Source organism: Cyprinodon tularosa, unplaced genomic scaffold (assembly GCF_016077235.1).
Source record: "Cyprinodon tularosa strain WSP-4 unplaced genomic scaffold, ASM1607723v1 ctg564, whole genome shotgun sequence".
Lineage (NCBI taxonomy): Eukaryota > Metazoa > Chordata > Actinopteri > Cyprinodontiformes > Cyprinodontidae > Cyprinodon > Cyprinodon tularosa.
The window spans coordinates 462,885-489,039 of record NW_024039301.1 but is presented as its reverse complement, the minus strand read 5'-3'; the positions used below and the strand labels follow the sequence as shown (position 1 = coordinate 489,039).

Sequence of the window (26,155 nt, the reverse complement as noted above, 5' to 3'; positions counted from 1 at the left end):
CCAGTGTTTAGAACAACAACAGGTGTTGAAAACCCACTGGGCGCAAATTTAGTTAAAAATGGGAAAAGGGCAAAGTAAAGAAAAACAGAAGTTATTAGAGAAACTCCAGTGTAAAGATTGGAAAGCAGTTGAAAATGATGACCCATCGGCGGTAGAGCCGTTGTGTTACTGGATAAAAAACTACGGTTTTATGGCAAATTGAGCACCGCAAACATTAAAGAATTGCAACAAAAAATAAAAACAAAAAGCAAAAATAAAGACACTTTGATGGCAAAAGAAGGTTACATGCAAACCATGGTCTGGATGAAATTAGCAGGACAGAGAGAAGAGGGAAAGCGTAGAGTTAAGAGAGAGAGAGAGGAGAGACAAAGAAAAGCAGTAGAAGGAATTCCCTCTCCAAAGAAGGATGTGGAAGAATGTGTAATTCAAGAATGGGTAAATCGTCACCACATAGAGATGAGTGGTGCAACACTCCAAAAGTATATAAATCACGCCCTGCAGGCAGAGAAAGTCATAAAAAGTAAAAAGAATCACAATAAAGAATCCACTGTGTTTCATTAGGAGGAAGAGGACACTGTGTTTTATCAGCAGTCCAGAGGTAGGGGCCGAGGCAGAGGCCGAGGCCGTGGAAGAGGTTTTGGATCACGCTCAACTGATAATTCCAGAGCGTGTTGGTCATGTGGGAAAGGAGGCCACATGGCTAGAGATTGTCGAAGCAACCCACAAAATGCAGGAAGCTCAGCATGACTAGATGAGCAACCATTTTCTATTAGAGAGATAGAGGGTGAAAATATGGATGTCTTAAACCTAGAAGATTTGTTTTTTAAAAGAAAAATATAGACCAGAAAAAGTTCTGATGGTCCAGGGCACTCCTGTTAAATTTTGTGTGATACAGGAGCCTGCAGAACCACAATAAAAGAACCCATACCCTTGCACATACCCATCGTAAAGATGATTTACCTGTAGGTCCATATTCAGCATTATTACAGCAAGCACAAGCAGCTGCACAAGCAGCTTTACAGCAAGACCCAAAGGAACTTGGTGCTGCTGCTGCTTCTGCTTCAGCCCCAGTCTTGACAGCTCCTAAAGTTGAGAATCCACCGGCTTATTCTCCTATGCCCAGCACCTCCACAAGGGTTACCCGTTCTGGGGGACCTGTGGGGGCTTGGTCAAAAGATATGGGGGGAGGCTTAATCTCCCCACTGCCAGCCCCTGAACCCAAACCTGAAATTGAGTGTTTCCTTTAATTGAGCTGCCCAATCCTTTGGCGGGTCAGGGGCCAGCTGAAAATCCATTTTTTCCTTAGTCCCTCTCTTCTTGTCCCTTTTTCCTCTCTATTTATCAGCCTTCTGATGGCATTTTAGCAAAAGCATTTTTATCAAAAACATAATTAATATGCACAAATAAGGATTAGTTGTATTAACTATACATGTGAATAGCACCCCAGCAGTTTTCCTGTGTGACAGTGGTGCATGCAGAACAACTGTTAAACAACAAATTCCAGGTGCTGGCCAAGGACCTGAGACTGTCATAGTCCGATCAGCTCAAGGTCATTTAAAGGCTGTGCAGGAGATCCAGCTTGTGTGGTTGAGAGACCCTGAAGGACTCTCCTGCCGGCTGTCTGTACTGACTTTACCTGAATGTCCAGTTAACCTCTTAGGCAGGGATGCTCTAGCCATGCTTTGCTCAGATAGAGGCTGGGCATCCCACATTACCATTACACTCTGGACTTTCCCAACAAACCTCCTTTAAACATCGGAGAAGCGCTGCTTCAGGAGGGAAGACAGTCTGTTCGAATTGTACAGCAGTCCATGGACCCGAATGACCTACATATTACCATGTGGTACAAAGACTCTCCAGGTCCTGATAAAGACTATAAAAACCTTAATTGGATAAATAATAAATAAAAAATAAAAAAAGGGGCGCTGCAATGAAGGATGGCACCCGAGGGCGTAGGTTTGATTTGAACTTTGGAAGGGACACTATTGGTCTGGTGTCATTGGTACTATGCATTATGCATGCCTTTTTTTTTATGCTTGACATGAGCATCAGTACTGATGAGAGGAATTCATTGTTTAAAGAGAAAAGGAGCATTTTGCTACATTAATAAACATTTTTAAGCACTACACTAACTAGATGCTGTTTATCAATGTTGAAGTATCACCGGCTCTGATGAATGTGGAATTAGGACTGTTTTCCACTTTGTAAATGATTTTAATTGAACAACTGAGACAGACGGTAAATGCAGTACTTTCTTCTGAATATATAGAATCGTGCAGAGTTAAACCTCACTCTTATATTTTTACCTACTATGCACTCTCTGTATCAAGCAAAATAATACATTCATTAAAATAATAACTTCACTATGAAAGTTGAACATCTGGGCTGTAGTTACTCTGTGTTGCCCATCTCATGTATTTTATCTGTGGCTGAAAACATGAATCATGTTCATTGATTATTTGCATATTCGTAAACAAATTTAGTGATTCATCATTAAATGGAGTATAGAGACTCTAAAACATAATATACATGTAAAATCTGGCTTTCCCCGACAGAGTAACCCACTTGGATCAGTAATCATACCAAAACTGTAAGATAAATTTATAAACATTTTGCAAATACGATTATAAAATGTTTTTGTCTGTCAATACTTTCCGTCCGGAGCTCTTCAGGAGGAGATGTTTTGGTTTCACCTGGTTTAATGTCATTAGTAATCTTCTTCACAGAACTTTTGGCTAACCAATTAATCGAAAGAATTAACGATAGACTGATCGATTTACGAAATAATTGTTAGTTGCTGTCCTAATTTCATCGTAACATTGTATTAAACATAACATTTCTTATTAAAAACATGTGAAGTGGGGATGCCATTCAACGAAACAAACATGTTAATCAGCCAAACTATCTTAAAATCCATGATGGCACCTATATGTGACCAGAACATAAACCAATCCTTCCAAATAAAAAAAAAAAAAAAAAAATGCTGCTATATTGAGTCATGATTTTACTCATGTCTCAAACGGGGGGATTGTAGGATTGATTGAGCATTGAGCATCATTATACAGCATATGGATTTATATTCTATGCAAAAAAAAAAAAACTTTTGTAAAGCATGTCTAATATGTGCTAAACATAATCTTCAAGGAAATTTAAGACCTAAAAAAGGTGCTTTCCCTAAACCTATTTATCCTTTCAATTCTGTTTGGTTATAATAGATTTGTTTTCTAAATGGATTGCAAGAAAGTGATAGTTAGATCAGATGAGTAATAAGTAAAATCACCTTCTTAATTATTCTCTGGAACCTTACCATACTGCTTAGCACTCTAGTAATTCTACTGTGGTACCTGATTACACATTTGGTCTCCTTCACCGACCTTCAGAGGAAGTCCATCGTACAAAGGGGGTTGTATTTTTTAGCATACAACCATCTCAAACTGGTGAAGGTTCAACAACTCTGCCGAGAGGTCATAGGAAGTAGACCATTGTGTAAAAAGATTATCCACAGAACACTTTTTGAAGTTTGAACCTAGATGATGTTGCGATTATTCATATTAGTTTTGTCTTTAGCTCTCACTCAGGGCAAGGATTCTTGTTGCCCCCATGATCCAGTTATTTGTAAAAGGGACGTCTATCTCTGCTATAACTCTATTAGAGTAATCAGTTTGGTGACTATTCCTTTTCAAACATTCTCGCAAAGATTAAAAACATGACCCGGGAAATTGGCACGGTTATGATTTCTACCTATTTCCTCGCGTAGTTCAAAGAACTCATAATGGTTGGGGAGACGTATTTAGAACCACTGGACAGTGGAAAAAGGGATCGTATGGATGGACACCTTTAGCTAAGAAATGGATGAGTAGAATATCAGGGTTCACTGTTAACCATGCCTCCAAAGTTTTCACTCTGACAATAAACTCCACGGCAGAACCCCTTGAGAAGGAAGACTGTTCTTCCTCATTTCTATGTGCACGGTCTAGTGGAACCGATCCATGTTGGCCTTTGTATTTGTGCCCCGTAAATATTACACAAGAAGGAGATGAGATACAAGGGATTCTTACTTCTGCCCAAGGTGAACAGATAAAAATTCAAAATATTAATGGTCCGCTTAAAACAGATGAATTGTTTCAAGTCATCACTGGAATCTCTGGGCAAACAAACAACTGGCTTTTAATGGCAGAACAAGCAGCTAAAACAGTGTCTAATGATTGTCTTGTGTGTATGGGAGCCAGACCGCTGTTACGTGTGGTTCCTGCCACCATAACTCCTCAATGTCTTCTAAATATAATGAATTATACGGTCCCATCTGATAATTGCACCTATTGGGATAACATCTATCCCCTGACCACAACTGAGAAAAAGAAACCAATCTTTTTGAAAAAAGTAGCTGTGGCAAATTTCACCTGTGTAAACAGGACCGGAGGGGGCCCGAAACTAGGCACACTAAATGAAACACAATGTGCAAGTATTTTACTGGTATCCACCTTTTTTAAACCCCAATCCCGCAGCGACATCTGGTGGTGGTGTGGAGATGACAAATTGTTTGACAGACTTCCATGTAACACCACTGGATTATGTGCTGCTGTCACCTTGATTTTACCTGTTTCTGTTACATCACTCACAACGGATGAATTGTTGACGACTGCAAACAGCATTTTACCTCACACAGAGCATACTAGAAGGAGGAGGGCATCTGAAAAATGCATGGAGTGGAGATGACCCTACTTATATTGATAGCATTGGTGTACCCAGAGGTGTTCCTGATGAGTATAAACTAGCCAATCAAGTTTCTGCAGGATTTGAATCTTTCTTATGCTGGTGGTGTACTCTAAATAAAAATGTAGACAGAATCAACTACATCCACTATAACGTCCAGAGGCTGGGAAATAAAACAGAACAAGGCTTCTCCGCCGTCCATGAACAATTGTCAGCTACCTCTGTGATGGCTTTCCAGAACCGTATTGCTGTTGACATGTTGTTAGCTGAAAAAGGTGGTGTGTGCTCTATTTTTGGAGATCAGTGTTGCACCTTTATTCCCAACAACACTGCTGCTGATGGCAGCCTCACAAAGGCCCTTGAAGGCCTTCGCTCTCTTAACAGCAAAATGAAAGACCATTCTGGAGTTGACACAAAAATGTGGGATGGATTTGGAGACATTTTTGGTAAATACAAACAATTGGTGCTTTCTATTTTAATGTCTATAGCTGTATTTGCCGCCATCTTGACCTTATGTGGATGTTGTTGTATTCCATGTATTAGAGCGCTGCTAAATAGACTAATTACCACAGCAATACAACCCATGAAAGCAGAAATGTATGCCCTCATGCCCACTGAAAAATACCCATCTGATGATGAAGACAGCGCAGAGGATGAAATCTCTTTGCATTTTCCTGACTTTTATCCTAATTCCAATGACATTAACAGTAACCCACCAGTTTAAAGTACCTCTGAGTGTACCCTTTACAGTTAAAACATGATTTCATAGTTGAAAATCTGAAAAGAAGTAACTACTGAATGATAAAATAAATAGCTTAAAGTGAATAAACAGGAGGGAAATGTTGGATTAATTGTACAAGTTATTCTACTTTAATCATATTATACTTATACATTAATATTTACACATTTGCATATTCCTGTATACTTGTATTACACAAAGTGTTGAAATGTTTCACTTGCTGTCTTTCTAATGCTTGTTACTAGTGTGTGCAGGAGAAAGGGGAGAATTGCACGTACTGGCACCGGATGAGGAGTGAAGCTCTCCTTATCTTATGATATTGTATGATGTGATGCAAAACTTCTGGTTCCGACTGGTTTCACCCCCTCCTCCCTTTTAGCAGTCGGAACCAACATTGTAGCCAGGGCGTTCCTTAATAAAAGCTTGGAGAAAGCGGAAACTGTTTCAGAGTGGGTTGGAGGTTGTAACTGAATGCAGTTTCTGACCCCCTCTCCTTGCAAGTAAATTATACAAAATTCTCTGTGTCTTTCTTTGTACAGGTTACTGAATAAAATGTTTGGTGTTTAAACCTAACAGCTTTGTAGGCAAGGTTCGTGGAAGTTGGAGTTTGCAGTTTTGGAAGCTATTATAATAAATCAGGTTTCATATGTCTTCTGTTTCCCAAATATGTTCTACTTTGACTTGATCTATAAAACAAAAAATCGGCAAAATGTGGAATAAGTTTTAAAAAGTAAGATGTCGGCAAGATTTTAATACATATACACTACCGTTCAGTTTGGGGTCACATTGAAATGTCCTTATTTACTCCCTTCAGAGGACAGCACCAACAGGCTCTAACCAGAGTAGAAAAAGAAGTGGGAGGCCGCGTTGCACAACTGAGCAAGAAGATAAGTACATTAGAGTCTCTAGTTTGAGAAACAGATGCCTTACAGGTCCTCAACTGGCATCTTCATTAAATAGTACCCGCAGTAGCCTGTTTGTGCCGTCCTCTGAAGGGAATAGTACACACCGTTGTAGGAAATCTTCAATTTCTTAGCAATTTCTCACATGGAATAGCCTTCATTTCTAAGACTAAGAATAGACTGTCCAGTTTCAGATGAAAGTTCTCTTTTTCTGGCCATTTTGAGCGTTTAATTGACCCCACAAATGTGATGCTCCAGAAACTCAATCTGCTCAAAGGAAGGTCAGTTTTGTAGCTTCTGTAACGAGCTAAACTGTTTTCAGATGTGTGAACATGATTGCACAAGGATTTTCTAATCATCAATTAGCCTTCTGAGCCATTAAGCAAACACATTGTACCATTAGAACACTGGAGTGATAGATGCTGGAAATGGGCCTTTATACACCTATGTAGATATTGCACCAAAAACCAGACATTTGCAGCTAGAATAGTCATTTACCACATTAACAATGTATAGTGTATTTCTTTAAAGTTAAGACTAGTTTGAAGTTGTCTTCATTGAAAAGTACAGTGCTTTCCTTCAAAAATGGTAGTGTATAACAAACCATCTAACTCCAGTCATCTCGGTATCAGTGCTTCTGCCACATTTTGTCTTCTATGATTAAACAGAGCACACAGTTTTCCATCCTAATGTTTCAGGAGTCTTTGTTATTGGCACTCTACAGCCATCCTGGTGGAGTATTCTGACAGGAGTGCTGATCAAAGAGTCACCCCCTGACCCTTGGCTGCTCAGTTAGACTCATCTCCAAGGAGAGGAGTTTCTGCACCCTTTTAGTTAATTGCCAGTCCAAGAACCAACCGTGTTTCCTTTTTCTAGCTGGAAAAGTGGACGGTCTAATCCGTTTCTTGTCTGTTAAGCTGGATTCAAGCTCAGTGGTTCTGATAAGAAGCTTTCGAAATCTGAAGTTTTGAAGTCCTGGTTCCCTCTGCAGATCTCCACCAGGGAGAGAAGATTTACTTTAGGCCAATTACCTGCTATCTGTCATGTAATGCTCTGCTGAGTGTTGCTCTAAATACGTTTAAATGTCTAAAAAGTGGATTTTGGGTTGCAGGGTGCTGAATGTGCCCCCTGTTGGATAAGTAAATTTTAGCTAGAAGCCACCTTTAAACTCCAAAGCTTTATGTGAACTTCACCCTGGGGGCGAGAGTTAGAAAACAGAGCTTGTAAGTTGATCAGCAACTGGATCATAAGAGCAGCAACAAAAACACAAACATGGATACAGAAACGTGATTGAAAAGGATACACCTAGAGGGACGAGCAATATTACAACATCAATCTAATTACTGCCAGCAAAACGGTACGGACCGATCGTTCACGTGAATTATGGAGGTGCAGCCAATGAACGGATTCCTGCTCCGGTTGGTGGAATAGAAGGATGCCGGTGTAATGTGGGTTTTAACAGATAATTTCTCAATGAACTGATGAGTTTGTTGAGCTGTTTTGCCACAAAGTCGATCCAAGACGCTCCTCAAATTGATCCTCTGTATTGATCAGCTTCGACTAAAGCAAGACGATGCTACAGAGGACGTTTGATTGCTAATGGAAAAGCAGATGTTAATGTTGGGAGGGTCATATTTTACTTCAAAATGACTCTAGTTGATGATTCTGCACTGAAGCAAGGCATTGATTTCATTGGAATGAGACAGCAGATAGATATGGGAGGGAAAAGTCAGAACAATGAGAGAAAGTTGCAGAAAAGTTTGAGGGAACTGGAAATTTGGTTGCACCATTAGAAGGAAACCATGGCAAAAGGTAATGAATAAAACCTCCTCCTACTGCTCCCTTTATAGAGCTTTGCAAAGGCAGATGTTGGGAGTTCTTTCCCAAACATCTGCCCAAAAAGTTTCAAATGTAGCTTAGAAGAAGAAATAACTTTAAAAAAGAAACACTACTGCTATAATAAGCCTCGTTCAAGGCGGGGTTTTTTTTGTGTTTTTGTTTTTGTTTAAGTATCATAAATAAAAATGGATCAGTCTGAAGAAGGAATACTTTTTATAAAGGAGTTATTTCATTTTATCATGGAAATAAGATTAAAGAAGGCTGGATATTTAAAAAGAAAAAAACTGCACTCCTGATTAAAATCTTACAAACGGTTAAAGATTGCATACATTTGCATTTTTGCCTGTTAGGTTTTAAGACATTTCTAAGGCTACGTTCACACTGCAGCCTGAAGTGACCCAAATTCGCTTTTTTTTTTGCCCATATGCGACCTTGATCTGAACTTTTTATGGCTGTCTGAACAACACAGATCTGATTTTTTCCAATCCGACCCAGGCCACTTGGCTAGGTGGTCCTGAATCCAAGATGAATCTGCCATGGCAACCAACCATGGCAGATAATGATGCAGAGAGCAGTATTTATGTTTAACCATGTGAAAAGATTGAGTTTTTATGGTTGGGAAAGCTCGCTAGATGCGCCCCGGCAATCGCATCCATGTTTACTTCCGTAAACACAGAGCACGCTGGCCTGTGAAGTCATGGCGTCCTCTACTGCGCATGCGGGACACTTGCTCTGTATGACTGCAGTTCACACAGGAGATCACATACAAGTCGCATCCATTTAGAAATGTGAACGGCAACGCAAAAAAAAACTGATTTCACTAAAAAATCAGAACTGAGCATCAAGGCCTGCAGTCTGAACGTAGCCTAAGTAAGGCTTCAAAATGAAAAAAAAAGAAGAAATGGGAACAGGAGCATAAAAGTTCAATAGGCTGTTCATCAGAGAACAAACCCCAAAACCTCATAACCTACTTTGTACTTTACCATTATTATTCACTTCATAAATTGGTTGGCATGATTGATCTCCAATAGGCGAGTAGGAATGTTGCTGCAAACAGTAAAATGGCTTCACTAAGGGCTTCCACTGTCTGGAACTGATGTCCATTTTATAAACCTACCTTGCCATCAATCCCTAAATGTTCTCCACTGTACTAAACAAGCAGGATGGTCCAATCAGATGGGTAATGTGAATCAGAGCATCATCCTACTGAAAAACCCAGTCTTTTCCACACCCTTCACATTTGAGAACCATCTGGATCCTCTGGTTCAGCACCGATGAGATTTCTTTGCATCTACTACTCTTTAAAATTTTTTGTTCCATAAGCCTGAGGATCCCCTTTGAACCTAGCCGAACTTTTTAAGCTATCTCATCACTGAAGTATGTAATGGCTTATGGTTCACAGGGTAAAGAAATGCAAAATGAGCATCTTGCTGCATCCATCCTGAGCCTTGGTTCTGCAGATAATTAATGCAAACATATTCAGAGAAAGTGAACAAAACAGCCTATTTGAGTTAATTTGTTGCTCTCAATAAATCGCCTGCTCACTGCTTTTGGTTGTGCCCATTTCTTCTTTATATATTTTATTTTAAGGCTAATTAGAAACTTAAGAGCCAACAGTGCAAAATTGCTAATTAATGCAATTTTTTAAACTGGTCTTCAGATTTTGATCAGGGATGAAATTTGTAAATCCACAATATTTCTTCGGAGAGGTTGGATAGTATAATTACCTTTCTTTCCCACTTTGAAGAGTTAATACAATTATTATCTCTATAATTAGTAACTAATTAGAACATAATTGACCCTAATTAAAATAGAAAACACAAAGAGTACCTTATAAAACTGTGCCTTTATTTTAAAAGGTTTTTTTAAAAGTATGGAGAACCATGCCATAAATCAGTGTTTTTCAACCCTGTTTCCCAGCTTTCACACACCTTAAATTTATTGAAAATTAACAGGGTTTGCTGAACTGCAATAATCCTAATAATGTGTCTTGAAACAGGGGAAAATCTAAGCCCACTTTTCCACTGCAGGCCTGATTTATTTGTGAAGTCCAATACTTTTGTCTGGTCGTTCACATTTCCACATAGAGCCAACTTGTATATGATCTCCTGTGTGAATGACATTCAACAGCTTAAGTGTCCCCCATGCCTAATAGAGGACGCAATGACGTCCCAAACAAGCGTGCTCTGTGTAAATATGGACAACCTACAACCAGTGCATTAACAACACAATCTTTTTTTAAGATGATTGAAAATAGACTGCTCTCTGCATTAATTCAATTCAGTTTATTTCTATAGCGCCAATTCACAACACATGTCATCTCAAGGCACTTTACAGTTCACAAGATCATCCAGTCAAATTGATTCAAAGTTTTCTATCTAAGGAAAACCAGTTGATTGCATTGACTCATTGACTTGAATGCAATCCCTCACACTAAGCATACCTGTTGCGACAGTGGAGAGGAAAAACTCCCTTTTAACAGGAAGAAACCTCCAGCAGAACCAGGCTCAGTGTGAGCGTTATTGCCCACCATGGTGGTTTTTCTTGCTGCTTTTACATAGAAAGATGCAGAATTGTGACCTTTGTCAAGTATTAATGGCATTCAGGTCGGATGAATGCGACCTGGCCGTTCAGACAAAGGTCGCCGTTGAAAACATAAGATCCATATCAGGTTCAGGACCACACGGCCAAGTAGCCTGGGTCGCATTAGAAAAAAATCAGATCTGTGTTGTTCAGACTATCATGAAAAAGATCCGATACAGGTCGCCTACCAACAAACATCAGGGAATGTCCCACTTATTGCACATTTAAAAAGCACCTTAAACAGCTTCCTAAAAGCTCCCAGTCATGCACTCACTAATTTTATTGTTGTAACGTCATTGATTGAACGTGTGTCTATGTGTTTTGACTGGTATTGTATTATGTGATCTTGTGTTGTTTTGCCTTTAGGATGACAGATGTAAATTAGCAACTATGCTATAATCTGGCTCATTTACAATCTGTACAGAAGTATAAGATTGTTCATTAATGTGCTCTGTCCTGATTAAGTATAAAAAAAATAAAAATACGGGCAAAAAAAATTGAATTTGGGTCACTTCAGGCTGTTGTGGGAACATAGCCTTAAAGATGCAAGGCAGTTTGCCTTGAGAGCCAGGGTTGAAAATTACTGCCATAAAAAATTAAAAATATTAATAAGTGAACACTGTAATGTACTTAAACATAGATTCATCTGAAATTTTCACAGAGATTTGGGGTTTTGTTAAATTAATGCTTTCATTATTTCAAGGTTTTATTCCACATCTCTGTGTATCGCTGTGGGTAACTCACAGTTTGAACACACTCTATTCCGTGGTTAAGTGTCTTTCATCATTTAATATAACCTGCAGTCTTGGCTGTGAAATAGAGAATAAAATGATACCAAAAAAAATCCAAAAATTACATTTAGAGTCTGATAAAGCTGCGCCTGCTACCACCCTCCATCTTTTCCCAGTTCAGAGAGCCCTGTAATTGAAAAGGAGATTCGGCTGGTGTATCCTCACAGATGGTGCATCACATTTCTCTGACAATAATAGGATTGTGAGCCCCACCATTCAATACCTCCCCTCAACCATTGAAGGCTCAAAGCGAGGAGACAAAGTTTCAAAGCGGATCTCGACCTCTTGTGCCTCAGTCTGAGTCAGACCTCACGTGGCACCTTAACTCTGGCCTGGTGGGAGCCAGCTCATCGCTAAGTCACACTCCCAAAGATGTGTGACCGTTGGAGCTCTTTTACAGAGACGCCGAGGCTCCGAAGGGGAAAAAGTAAACCTTGTAGAAAGCAGGCCCTGGTTGCATATGAAGCCATTTTTAGGTGTGTAAGTAGCTGCCATCTTGAAGCCATTTGGATTAAACAGCTGAATCACATTGGATTGTTAGAGTTAATGTAAAATATTTAAAGAGACATTATGTACATTTTTACAGAAAAGTATCTTATTATAGCATCTATCTATAAATATCCTTATTATTTGATGCTTTACAGTTCACAAGATCATCCAGTCAAATTGATTCAAAGTTTTCTATCTAAGGAAAACCAGTTGATTGCATTGACTCATTGACTTGAATGCAATCCCTCACACTAAGCATACCTGTTGCGACAGTGGAGAGGAAAAACTCCCTTTTAACAGGAAGAAACCTCCAGCAGAACCAGGCTGCGACATCAAGTGCGTCTGCGTTTGAAGTGTCCGACCTAGCAGACAATGGAAGAGCTATAGTCAGGTGGAATTTTGTGGATAATATGAAGCGACTGATATCCAGCTCAACTCACACCAGGGCTCGATGTTAACCATCGCCCGATCTCCCGGGGCAAGTAGTTTTTATTGTTGGGAGAGTACAAATTTCATTGTATTTGCCCGCCGGGAAAGTGCAATGATCACTCAAAATTACTTTAAAATCACCAACATTCGATGAAAACACCCAGAAGCATTGGCGGCGCCATTTTTGTTGTTTTGTTCACAGCTCCCTGCTCCTTCCTGCAGTAAAAATCTCTTCCTGCTGCAGAGAGAGTGCGCTGTTACCAACAACGTTATTATGTAACGCCATTACTCGAAAACGATGTGCATGAGTGGTGAAAACTAACAGCAGTTGACCCTAAACACACCGTCCCCGTTATGAAAGAACTGTGCTGTGGTAAGGATTGTCTGCAGCAGGAGCAGGGAAGCTAGACATTCCCCATTCAGTGTTACCAAAGCCAAGCTTACCCATTAGGTAGGTGACTATCTTGCACATGGTTGCCCCGAATATGAAGTTCTCCAGGATGTTTGGGATGAGCGTGAAGGGCATGCAGAAGATGGCCATCATCAGGTCGCTGACCGCCAACGACAGCAGGAAGGAGTTGGTGACGGTCCGCATGCGCTTGTTCAGCGTCAGGACCACGATGATCAGCAGGTTGCCGAATACGCTGAGCAAGAAGATGAGGGAGTAGAGCAGGATGCGAAAGGAATCCATCTCTGGTGGAGACAAATACAGAGAGACATCATCGTGAGAGTGTTATCTGCTTGTTTCATTGCAAAGATTTCTCTTATAGCAAGACAAGAAATAAAAACAAACGGAAGAGCATGTAAAGTAGAGATATGTAGATTAATAAAACTAGTCTTGTAAGAATACTGTTCATGCAGTGGTTTATTTAAGTAATAAAACATTATATAATACAATTCAATGATAGGAGAAATAAAAATCCAATCACATCTGAGAGTCCCAGACAGAACAAACCAGGCAACCGCAATAGTTCTGTTGCATAAACATGAAAGTCTTACAGGATGCGATAATCTGGCAATAACAGCACTTCATATTGTGCCAGAGCTAATGTGTCCCAGCTTTCCCTGAGAGCCAAGTAATAATTGTAATGATCTTCTAAAATAAGGACAAATAGCATCATCATGTTAGAGCAGAGTGTGACAGAGTGCACTTGGGGAAAACAGGATGAAAATCACAGAGATCATTTAAATTTATCCTAGAAAGAGACTGAAATCTGGAGGCGTTTAAAAGTAAAAGAATGACTGGGAGACGGAGAAAGGTAATTTTATTAAGCTTTTTGTTATTTAATGTTTATTTATAAAGGTACTCATTGAGATCTAAGATCTAATTTTAAGAGACCCCATTTAATAGAATAAAAACTGCAGCAAAAAACAATATTTAGTAGCAATACAAGAAATAAAAATACTCTCTTAGATGAATAAGATAATTAAAATATGACTTGAAATCCATAACCTTGTTCAGATTCGATATAATCCATATAAATCAATTTTTCTCTTTCTACTTGTAGAATAACGCTGCAAAAATCTCAGACTGTGTTCTCATAAATCTGTAAGTGTAGAGTTATCAAAATGAGGTTTAATCAATCATGCTTTAGTTTAGCAATTAAGCTTATTTTGCCACCATTTAAAGTACCCAGATTTAGTTTTTTTTCCCCTGCCTTTGAAAATGAGTTAAACTTAACTTACCAGACACTTTGTGACATCAACACCTCAGGAGAAATATTTCTCTTTAACCCTTTAAAGCCCGATCCAAGAATAAAACAAAACAGAAAATTACTTCTTTTTTTTTGCTTTGAATTCCTTATTTGGCCTTTTAACACAATATGTAAAAAGAAAAAACAGAAATACATTTTTGATATTAATAATTTATTACTATGCGATAAGTCAAGATTATTTTTTGTGTAGTCTTCTGCCCTCTGTTATCAGGTATATCTGATTGTGTACAGTAGGATTTTGAGCAAAGTTTTTACCATTAAATTATGCAAAAGGTGTCAGACGCAAAACATTTCAGAAACCGTATGTATCAAATATGATACATTTGGCATTATAGGGTTAAGGAGAAATATTCAAATGTTTTAGGAATCAAACACATACTATCTACATGATCGGGATGTTCAACAGGTATCTTCCAAGTTCAAGCCTAGCATCAAGTATTGGAGGGGAAAGTCATAGTTGAGTCCCAATAATGCCTGACTATAACCATGTTAAATAATTAAAAAATTCTATGGATAATTAAAATTGAGTTTTTACTCAACTATCTGCATCTTTATGCACGCTGATCGTTTATTTGTTATTGAAGGAGAAACCTGGTAAATGATCAGTAGTAGACGCTTTAAAACGTCTTAAAACCCCCCTAATTTGAAGTAATCCTCGGCCGTTTTGCATACCCAAATGGAAAAGCAAATAACTGAGGAACTGCAAGCCCAAATTACATGTGTGATACATTATTTGAAAGCTAACACCTTCTAATTTGTGAATATATACATGAAAATTGGGTGAGTAAAACACAACCCAAGCTGCATTGGTTCAAACATAACTCAAATTTGTTGTTTTTTACTCTCAAAAAATAATAGGTCTTTTTTGAACAGCAGTTATAAAGACATGCTTGCTTGTTGTGGCTGCTTTGTCATGGAACATTTTGATGTGCTACTTTATCTGTTTTAATTGTCTTTGGTGTTCACTATGTCCATAAAATGAACTAAGCGATTGAATTGTGGAGAATCTAAGCGTTCCAATGATGTCTAACATGTCTATATTGGTAAAAAATGCTACCTGTGTAATTTTCATGCATTCTGAGTCATTATTTGACACTTTGAAACGGTGGGTTTTGAGAGGTTAAATGTGTGATACATCATTTGAAAGCTAACACCTTCTAGTTTCTGAAAATATAAATGAAAATAGTCAAATTTAGATTTAATAATAGACACAGATAATAGACACTTGTGGACGTCTTTAACTGTATTTTGTTGTGGCTGTTTTGTAATGTTTACATTTTGACATGCTGTTATATCTAATTGTGCATTGCTGCTCGCTGTCTCCATAAAATTAACTTGGTAGTTGAATTGTGGAGAATCTAAGCTTTCCAACGACGTCTAACATGTCTATATTGATAAAAAATTTTACTGATGTAATTTTCATGCATTTTGGGTTATTAGTTGTAAACGCTATAAAAACTATGGAAGCAAATCGTTACCATATTTCAAATGAAAAAGCACTTTCAGAAATGCTTTTTCATTTTAAGAATGTGGCTGCATTGTTGACTCATAAATGAAATTAGTACCGTATTTTCACGACCATAAGGCGCACCGGACTAAAAGGCGCACTCTCAGTTATGTGTCCCATTTCTGTATTTAACACACACATAAGGCGCACCGGACTATAGGGCGCGTTTTTTATATACAGGTACAAGTCCTCTACTACCTTTAAATACCTCTACTGCGTATTTAAAAATACAGCGGGGGCAAAACTGAGTATGACTGTGCTTTATTCATGTATTTATTACAAAGTATTAATCAAACCTGGCAGCTGGCCGTGAGACAGATGACACAGCGCTGTGATCACTCCTAAATTAACTTAAAATCCTGAAACCTGCTGACGGAATATGTTCGCTTTTATTGCCGGTATCCTGGTGCCTGCAGCTAAAATTATTTAGATGAAAAACACCTGCCAGCAGCCGCGGTGAACCCCAGGCTGCCCAGCCTACAGGCTGCTGATGAAGAGATTTCTGCTGTCAGCGCACCGCTGGTATGTGGGGGTCTGAGCGCCTCCGACAGAAATAGATAATCTGGATGAACTGACTGCAATTATGAAGTTTTCAGGTGGACTTTCTCACTTAAAAACATATTAAAACTACTTTATTCCCACTGATCACAGCAAATATAGCTGCAAGATTTAGATTATTTAGATGAAAAACACCTGCCAGCAGCCGCGGTGAACGAAAGGATTTCTCCTGTCGGCGCACCGCTGGTATGTGGGGGTCTGAGCGCATCCGACAGAAATAGATAATCTGGATGAACTGACTGCAATTATTAAGTTTTCAGGTGGACTTTCTCACTTAAAAACATATTTATACTTATTTATTCCCACTGATCACAGCAAATATAGCTGCAAGATTTAGATTATTTAGATGAAAAAACACCTGGCAGCCACCGCGGTGAAGCGGAGGAGACGCGCTCAGAGGCTGCCATTGAATTAAGCTTTCAGGTAGAAAAATAGGAGCAAACCTGAGTATGATTGTGCTTTATTCATGTATTTATTACAAAGTATTAATCAAACCCATCAAAGTCATCATCCTCTGTTATCCTCAGCATTCCTCTGAATAAAACAGCTGCGCTAAATCAGACATGCCAGTTTCCCCTTCTTCGCTGTCAGAGTCACTTTCCGTGCAGCGCAGCTCCTCAGAAATAATGCCGGCTTTTGCGAAAGCTTGAACAACAGAGCCAGCAGACACAGTCCATCTACAATCCATCCGCAAACGGTGGCGTAACTTGCCCGGCGCTGCCTTCCATTTATCCTGAAACTGTGGTCTCAGTCTGTCATCCATCGCTCCCACGCCGCTCGCAGCCTTACTGTGAACGGCCGCTTCAAACCGATGTCGAGCGGTGGAAGTTCCTTTGTCAGACCCCCGGGATAACGGCGAGCACAGCGTTCACCCAGCCTTTTCATTTGCGTTAATATCATATGTCATCAGAGCGCTGTCTGTCTCGCTGCCAGCTCCCAGATCAGCTTCTCTGATTGGTTGATGCGGCGCGTCCAGCAGCAAAACTTCAATTTTTCCATCTGAGCAGCAGCAGCGCGTTGGCGGTGCATCAGATGCTTAAACGCTCCCGACGTGCTGCACCAAAACGCGCTGCGGGACCTTTTGCTGCGCCTATACGCGCGTCAACCATTGACTTTGCATGTAAACTCGCTGCTTCTGCTGCACCTGCTGGGTCCAGTTCACACCGATGTCGAGCGGTTGAACAGCGAGCACAGGGTTAATTTGTTTCCCCATGTTTTTCACATCAGCTGTGAGATGGGCACGCATGGAGTCAGAGATTAATGGTGATGAGTGGGAAAAAAACCCACCTGGTCTCCTTACATTCAGCCACTCTTTCATCATCTCCTCAATGAGGTGGTCTCAAAAGTCGCAGTTACAACACACATAGGGCGCACCGCACCATAGGGCGCACCGCACATTTTGAGGGAAAAAAAAGACGTTTAAGTGCGCCTTATAGTCGTGAAAATACGGACAATCCCCCTGTTTGCTTTTTCCATTTTCTTCTTTAACACTGCTCATCCTTTTACTTAATTAAAATGAAAAAGAAAAAGTCATATGAGATTTATTTTTCAAAATGTAGCCCAGCAAATACATACCAAAATTCAATTTGAAAATGAAAAAGCATTTCCAGATATGATTTTTCATTTTAAGAATGTGGCTGCATTGCTTGACTCATAAATCAAATTAGTAATCAATCATCCTATTTGCATTTGCATTCTCTTCTTTAAGACTGTTCATTTTATGCCATAAACAAAGAGAAAACACAGCGGACATTGCTTTTTCGTTTTCGTGGTCTGCCTGCAAAGTACTGTCCATAACTCGAAATGAAAAAAGCATCCTGAGCGGCGGGCGCAGCAGAGTGATGTCAGCATCCGCTCTTCCTCAGGTCCTTGCTGATGCGTGACGTCTGCATTGTAATGCAATGCAGATTTGCACAGCGCCCCCTACCGAACAAGATGGGTAGCCCAGTCAGCAAGGACCTGAGGAAGAGCGGATGCTGACATCACTCTGCAGCACCCGCCGCTCAGAATGCTTTTTTCATTTCGAAATTTTGTTTTCTCTTTGATTATGGCATAAAATGTGCAGTCTTAAAGAAAAAAATGCAAATAGAATGATTGATTACTAATTTTATTTATGAGTCAAGTAATGCAGCCACATTCTTAAATTTCTGGAAATGCTTTTTCATTTTCAAATTGAATTTTGGAATGTATTTGCTGGGCTACATTTTGAAAAATAAATCTCAAATGTCTTTTTCTTTTTTATTTTAATTAAGTAAAAAGATAAGCTGTGTTAAAGAAGAAAATGCAAGCAGGATGATTGATTACTAATTTAATTTATGAGCCAAACAACGCAGCCACTTGCAAATCGTTACCATATTTTAAATGAAAAAGCATTTTCAGAAATGCTTTTTCATTTGAAATATTGTAACAATTTGCTTCCATAAAAAACAACCGCCAGCGATCGGGTGGGTTTTGAGAGGTTAAACCTCGCTACACGCTGGCTTCACATGATCTAAATAATCCTTAAAATAATGCAGGTGAAAAATAGTATGGTAATAGTATGTTGGTGATAATGTATAGTTTGCAAATTAAAATGCAAGCAGCACACTGTACACTAAATTGTTTAATTTGCCCTATTTTATAAGTAATCTTTAGTCCCAGGTTGACATTACAAAGTCTTTAAAATTGATATGGATATTGTTAAAATTTACTGATATATTCTAACTTTACATTTGTTAAAATATTTTTTTGTCTGAATGAATATAACCAGTTAAACTGTGACTTCAAAGGAAAACACCGCTATCATTTAAACTCTAAAATGCAGACTGATCCAGTTCTTGGGGGAAAAGCGTGTTTTTCGAGATGTTTTCTTCATTCTAAGCAGACAAGTATCAGAGCAGGGTTGCCCTGCCAGAGGGTTTTGGGGATGCTCCCTTCACTCACACCAGCCTGTGACAGGGAGCTTGTTTGAGAAAGAGAGCATTTGACAGGACAAGGTCGTGGTCAGCCATGTGCTTCGCTGACTAGGTCCACGACTTGAAGACATGTCAAAGGTCTTCAGCAGGGCCTGCAGATAGCGTGCCACACAGCAAATTGAACGCAAAGCCCTGCTCATGAATCCCAGCTAAAGAACAAAAGAAGGATTTAACGTTGCTCTTCGTGCCACATCAGATATTAAACTATATAACTTTAGTAATCCTGAGCAGCAGATTATTTCTGTTTTCATTCAATCTTATTGTTTTCCCTGTAAGAAGCATGGCTAGAATTCCACTGATTTTTAGACGGCTAAATCTGAGAGGCAAAAGTCAACACATGACATTTAGATTTTTCTTGCCAAAGGGCTAAATGTAAACTAAGCTAAAGTAAGGTTTTAAAATGTGCAATGCTTGAGCTTTTCTGAATTAAACTTATTTCTAATGGCCAATGGATACCTAGATAAACAGTTTGAAATCCATTAGCTCCCACCAAAAAAAAAAAGAGGGTTTAATTGGGTTTAAGGGTTGAAGTCATTCATATTTAATTTTTATTTATTAGAAAACTGTGGTGGAATCCTGCTTAAATACACAGAAAACCTACTTAAGTCAATTGAGCAAATTATTTAATTTAAACTGTAAGATTTGGTCAATCTAAAGGAGTAGTGTCCTACCATTAGCTCCCCCACCAGCTGGCTTAATAGTTAGCTTAATAGTTTAAGGATTAGTGTGTGCATATATTTAATAAAACAAACAAAAAAACAACCTTTTCATTAACTTTTGTGTAAATATCAAGTATTTTATTTTGTTTGGAGTGATAAATATAGCAGATTAAAGAGATTTAAGCAATTATTTGTCTAAGGGCTTAACATGTTTCACTCTCTTAAATTAAACCATTAAATTAAGTCTAACTTTTGTCAGAAATGATGGTACGTACTATAAAAGTAAAGGAAAAGAAGGTCAAGTGGTTAAAAGTTTTCAGAAATATACTGTATATTGTTTAGAACAATTAAAACTTCACAATGAATATTTATTTAATGTAAAATATTTTAAAATGCATTACCTAAATAAAAGATAACACAAAGCTTTTAAAAGAAAACTTATTTTGATTAAACATTTTGTGCCGACCATAGAATTAAATAGACAAGAAAAAAGAAAATTGAATGTGTAAAATAAGCCAATGATTCTAAGATCCTTATCATCATCATAGGTCGTGCTTTTGCACCTTAATATGAAATTTTAAATAAGATATTTCACAGAATTTTCACTTTAAAACTAAATTCTAGCTCAAGAATTTGCTCCTAAAAAACACAGTTACTGCTAGAAACTGTCTTTATTTTCATATATTTATATACCTGCTCAGAAAATTTTTTGTTTGTACTTTGATTTATTTTGTACTTTCATAGGATAGGAAACCACTTTATAGAGGAAAGGAAGCATGAACTGAGGTTTTTGTGATGTCTAGAAAGGCTACTCCAAGATTTCCTGAACACTGAGCGCAAGCCAGTGTTGTGCATGAACGACGTTCACTGAATACCTTCTTATTTTTAATTCAATTCAGTTTATTTCTGTAGCGCCAATTCACAACACATCATCCAGTCAGATTAATTCAAAGTTTTCTATCTAAGGAAAACCAGTCAATTGCATCGTTTCATTGACTCGAAAACAATCCCTTACACCAAGCATACTTGTAGCGACAGTGGAGAGAAAAAACTCCCTCTTAACAAGAAGAAACCTCCAGCAGAACCAGGCTCAGTGTGAGCCGACTGGGATTGGGATTCAAGAAGACAGAAGCAGAGATACAAAAGGCAACATTAAAAGGTGGCCCCGTCCAGGAAACACACAGCCAATGATTCTGCAGATTGGGAGAATATAGTTGAAATGAAGCAGAATGATGAGAAAGGGTCGCTATGTCCTCCAGTAGTCTAAGCCTATAGCAGCATAACGATAGAGATAGTTCAAGATAACCTGAGCCACTCTAACTATCCTAGTTTGGCAGGTGTGTTAAAACCCAGAAACATAAATACAGTGCACATAAAAGCATCACCTCTGCTTTTTTACAAAACAAATGGTTGAGATGGAGCCTTTTTGGCTTGACCCATGACAGGAATGCCATTTCTACCATTCATTTAGTCACAATTGCTTCAATCTGATCCATAATTATGCTTCCCGAACATTATTAAGAGGGTCATTATGTTGCATTACATTATTAGCAGAGTAGCAAGACAACACAAGCGCATATCACTGTTTTGGTGCTCTGTCATCTGGTGAGGCTTGGGTAGTGGAGAAAGAGAAGTACTTTTACATCCTTGGAAGTGAGTTTGGATCTCAGCACGATACGTTTATAAATCATCAGGGATCACAAATAATGGGCAATAAAAATCTCAGAGCACAGCTGCATCCCTGACCTATTCTTTTAATCATAACCTTGCTGTGAGGTGGTGTTTCATCTAGAAAATTCCTGTTAGATGACAAAATGTTTCAAACAGTTCCTAATGACCACTAGTTCTGCCAGTTCTGATGGGCTGTGCAATTTCAAATGAGCTAACAGAGCTCCGCCTGTAGATTTATTGGGGACATGCAGGAGGCGGGAATTATTATAATGAACAAAGAGCTGTTCTTAGTTTTAGGATGTAGAATGGTAGGAACAGATAGGAGGAATACAAGGACGGGTTTTAGAAATTCCAAACATTTTATGTTTTTAAAATATTTTAGGTAGAATTGATCATTACTGTGTTTGCGATTACCAAAATGATTGGCCGGTACGGATTGGCAAGTACATATATATAAATAAAAATATTGTATGGGATACAACTAATGATTATTTTGCACATCAATTAATCTGTTGATTATTTTTTCAATTAATCGTTTAATAACCGGATCGCCAAATGTTCCTTAAAGAAGATTTTTTACAAAGTGAAACCAGGTGAAACTGAAACATTTCCACTTCAGGAGTTCTGGATAAAGCATGTTGATAGACAATTTTTTTAAAATAAAATGTTTATGTATTTTTTTAATAATTTGATATAATTAGTGCTCTAAGTAGGTTGCTCTGTCAGCTACAGGCCTGTTTTAAAGTCTTTATACTCCATTTAACAATAAGTCGATGACTAAATTCTAAATTAGTTGACAATTATTTCAACAATCGATTAATTACCATTAATCTGATTAATAGTTTCAGCCCTGATATATATATATATATATATATATATATATATATATATATATATATATATATATATATATATATATATATATATATATATATATATATATATATATATAAGACGATGAGGTGCTGGAAGTTCCATCATGGCAGGATAAGCCCCTACATGGGATGTACCACTAAAACATAAGCAAAGTTTTGGATATCAGGAAATCCTACCAATAGCTAGACAAAGGCGGACTGAAGGACAGCACAGAGGCACTCATCATGGCTGCACAGGAGCAGGCCCTGAGCACCAGACTAATTGAAGCCCTGATCTACCACATCAGACAAGACCCCAAGTGCAGACTGTGCAAAGAGGCCCCTGAGACAATCCACACATAACTGCAGGGTGTAAGATGCTGGCAGGGAAAGCTTACATGGAGCGCCATAACCATGACTGGAATAGTATACAGGAACATCTGTACAGAGTATGGGCTGGAAACCCCAAGGTCAAAGTGGGAAACACCTCCAAAGATGGTAGAGAACGATCAAGCCAAGATCCTGTGGGACTTCCAGTTACAGACGGACCGAATGGTAATGGCAAACCAACCGGACATTGTGGTGGTGGACAAAAAGCAGAGGTTGACATAGCAATACCAAGTGACTGCAACATCAGGAAAAGGAAGATGAGAATCTAAAGAAATACTAGGGATTCAAAGAAGAGCCGGAGAAAACCTGGAAGGTCAAGACATCAGTGGTACCCGTGGTCATTGGGGAACTTGGAGCAGTGACCCCCAAACTGGAGGAGTGGTTATAGCAGATCCCTGGAAATACATCAGAGATCTCGGTCCAGAAAAGTGCAGTTCTAGGAAAAACAAAGATACTAGAAAGAACCCTCAAGCTCTCAGTCCTCTGGTAGAGAACCCAAGCTTGGAGGAAAAAAGGGAGAACGCCCACGGTGGGTGAGGAAGAGCAGTTTTTTTGATATTCCGTAAAAGTTCAAAAAATATCCACTGGACTTGGTCCCGAGATTTGAAGACGTTTCGCCACCTCTGCAGGAAGCTTTCTCATTTCAAAAGTCTGGATCCGCAGTGAGTTTGAGTCTTATATAGACAAAGCCTTGTATCACTTGGAAACATGCAAATGGTAACTGATGAATGGGTCGTTTGGTTCCATTGTTAGCCTGTAACCCCTTGCTCACACTGGCTCCGGTGCGGTTTCCGAGCCGACGGAGACCGCAACTCCCGCACACCCCCTCTCACACCGCCCTTTTGACTACGGTGCGGTGCAGCTCTACGGCTCCGGCAACAGGTCCGGAGATTTAACAGAAGTTCACTTGAGTTCACGTAACTTCACGCGATAACACGGCCCAAATAAGGATATTTGCGAGAGCTTGTTGCGGAGGGCTCCGGCACGCCGCAAGGATAGCTTTCTTGTTGAATTTTCTGCAGCACCCGGAGTGTCTCGGTAACCGCAGCCGGACAGCTCAGCAGCCGGTGAGAGAGGTTTACGTCTTTTTAATGACTTGGAATCACTGCGGCGCCGCACCCACCGCACCGCAACGGTAAGACCGGAGTCGGTATGAGCCGGGGGTAATACCTGAAACCTGTCTATGATTTTGAAGTTTTTTTGATAGATTTGAGATAAAAGCTTGAATTTCCAACATGAAAGTGAGATCATTTAAAGTGTTTTTTATCAAATTTTTTAGTTATCTAGTGAACTTCTCAGCTAGAAAAAAAAACAAAAAATTTTTAATAATCTCTTTATATAAAAAATTTTTTTGCAGCATCTTAAACACAGACCCTCACAGTTCTACAGATGCAGTTTCTTCTTCCATTGGGACCTCCGAATATGTTGACTGTATACTATAAATGTCTCTATATTAAAGGTACTGTGATTTGGGGGGAAAAAATCCACGCTGATAGAAGTCAGTGACTTTTTTCTTCATCTTTTAATTACATCTTTTTTTCTCTCCTGTTGAGATCTCATGTAGTCGGACTGGTTCTATTTAAATGATTTTGACGAGCTAGTTAACATTAACATACAAGTGAACTTTTTCACACTGGGTCGGATCAGTTAGGATGGCTGTTTTTTCCCTTTTCAACAAAAAAGATAAAGTCTTTAATGAACCAAAGACAAAATTAGCACGCAATCATTTGGCTGCTTCTTGAACAGGCAGAACATGAATCAGAGGGAAGCCTCTGCAGCAGCATAATATTATTTTCCTTGGTAAATATTTAATGCAGCAGGAAATGCACCTATGAAATCAACGCTGATGGTCAAGGATATATATAAAGAAGATGCTAAAGAAGATACTAGTTTATTTTCTCACAGGAAAAGCTCAGCAGGGTTCTTTGAGAAATGAAACTATATTACTTTATTAGCATAAATAACCACCTTTGGGGTTCTTTGGTATTTCGGGATATGAAATATGAATGAAATATAACTTCTTAATACAGAGTTTCTTTTAATGTAGTTTTGTTGCATCATAAAAAAAATATAAATTATCTTACACCTCACAGTGTGCTAGCTGATGCAAGCCCAAATGGACCACACCTTGCATCAGAATGCATAGCCACACACTGTAATCCCTCGTCACCTCTAGGTTTTGCATCCAAGTACCTGGCCCACACTTTAACACCAACACCACACATGCAATCTCAGCGCAGCTGGCCAGCAGCCTTCAGAAAAAATAAAATGTCTTATAATTGCTGCAGCTTGTGGATGCACAGTAGACCCCAGCCCAAATGTGGTATTGATTTTCATTAGCTGGAGGCGAGACTAAAGAGTGTGGAGCCCTTCTGTGTGGCCTGAGGTATATTATCATTCCTGCAGCTTACAGGAGTGAGCTCTGCAGCAGATTATAGAACCTCTGAATGTGGTCAACTTAACTAGATCTCTGTTAATTCTCTTTAATGCTGGTCTCAGAAACAATCCTATCTCACAATAACGACTTTCTCTTAGCTTCCTGGTTTCATTTCCTCACCTGTTGCTTATCGCAGGAGTAAAATAAATGACCTTGTAGGATTAAAACCATTATTTTCTGTCCAATGTTTCCATTTTATTTTTGGTAAAAATAAATATTTATTTGAAAATGCATTTAGCTGGAGCTAACAGCTATAAATACTTCACAATATATCATTTTCAACTGCTTATTGTGGTTTCTACAGAAAGCTCAATCTGGACTTAGAACCTGCTGCACTGGCTGTAACTTTAAGGTTATTATCTGGCTGGAAAATGCAGGATATCAAGTCTTTGGCTGCCTCTAAAATGTTTTCATCCAAGGTTGTTCAGCTTTCTGCTGAAGAAAGAACCTCCCTACAATGTATTGCTGCCAACACCGTGTTAAATAATGGAGCTATTGCTTCAGGGTTATGAGATTGTTGCCCAGCCAGTTTAAGTGGAGCCAGTTAGTTCTTCTATACGCTTTCCGTTTTCAGATGGCAGATTGATTAGCACTCTGTGAAGCTGGGTTCAAAGACTGAGGTGATATTTTATAACTTAACTCTGCTTTAAACTTCCCAACAACTTCCTCCCCGAACCTATCTGCTCTGCTCTTATTTTGCTTTTGTCAATAATGTCCTGAGGTCTTCACAAAGCATCTGCATTTATAATGAGAATAAATCCCTCACAGGTGGACTCTATATTACAGTGACATCTAAAAGTAGTTGGTTGCATTTGATTTACACTTTATTCAGTGGCATTTGTGTTTTTTGACCGAATGTAAATAATAAATGTAGGGATTTTGCAGCATTTTGCAATGATCAGCAATCCGTCTTTTATAAATCTTA

At 38.8% G+C, this 26,155-nt stretch overlaps 1 protein-coding gene across 1 annotated transcript in view; it reads right to left on the bottom strand.

Annotated features, from left to right (window-relative positions):
* Window positions 1–12,929: 12,929 nt before the first annotated feature.
* Window positions 12,930–26,155, bottom strand: part of LOC119796982 (cholecystokinin receptor-like) — a gene marked incomplete at its 3' end in the record, with an annotated part of 30,314 nt that continues 17,088 nt past the window's right edge. The window contains exon 2 of the mRNA XM_038305787.1: window positions 12,930–13,178. Coding sequence (XP_038161715.1) covers window positions 12,930–13,178 — 249 coding nt within the window. The remainder of the gene's footprint in view (window positions 13,179–26,155) is intronic.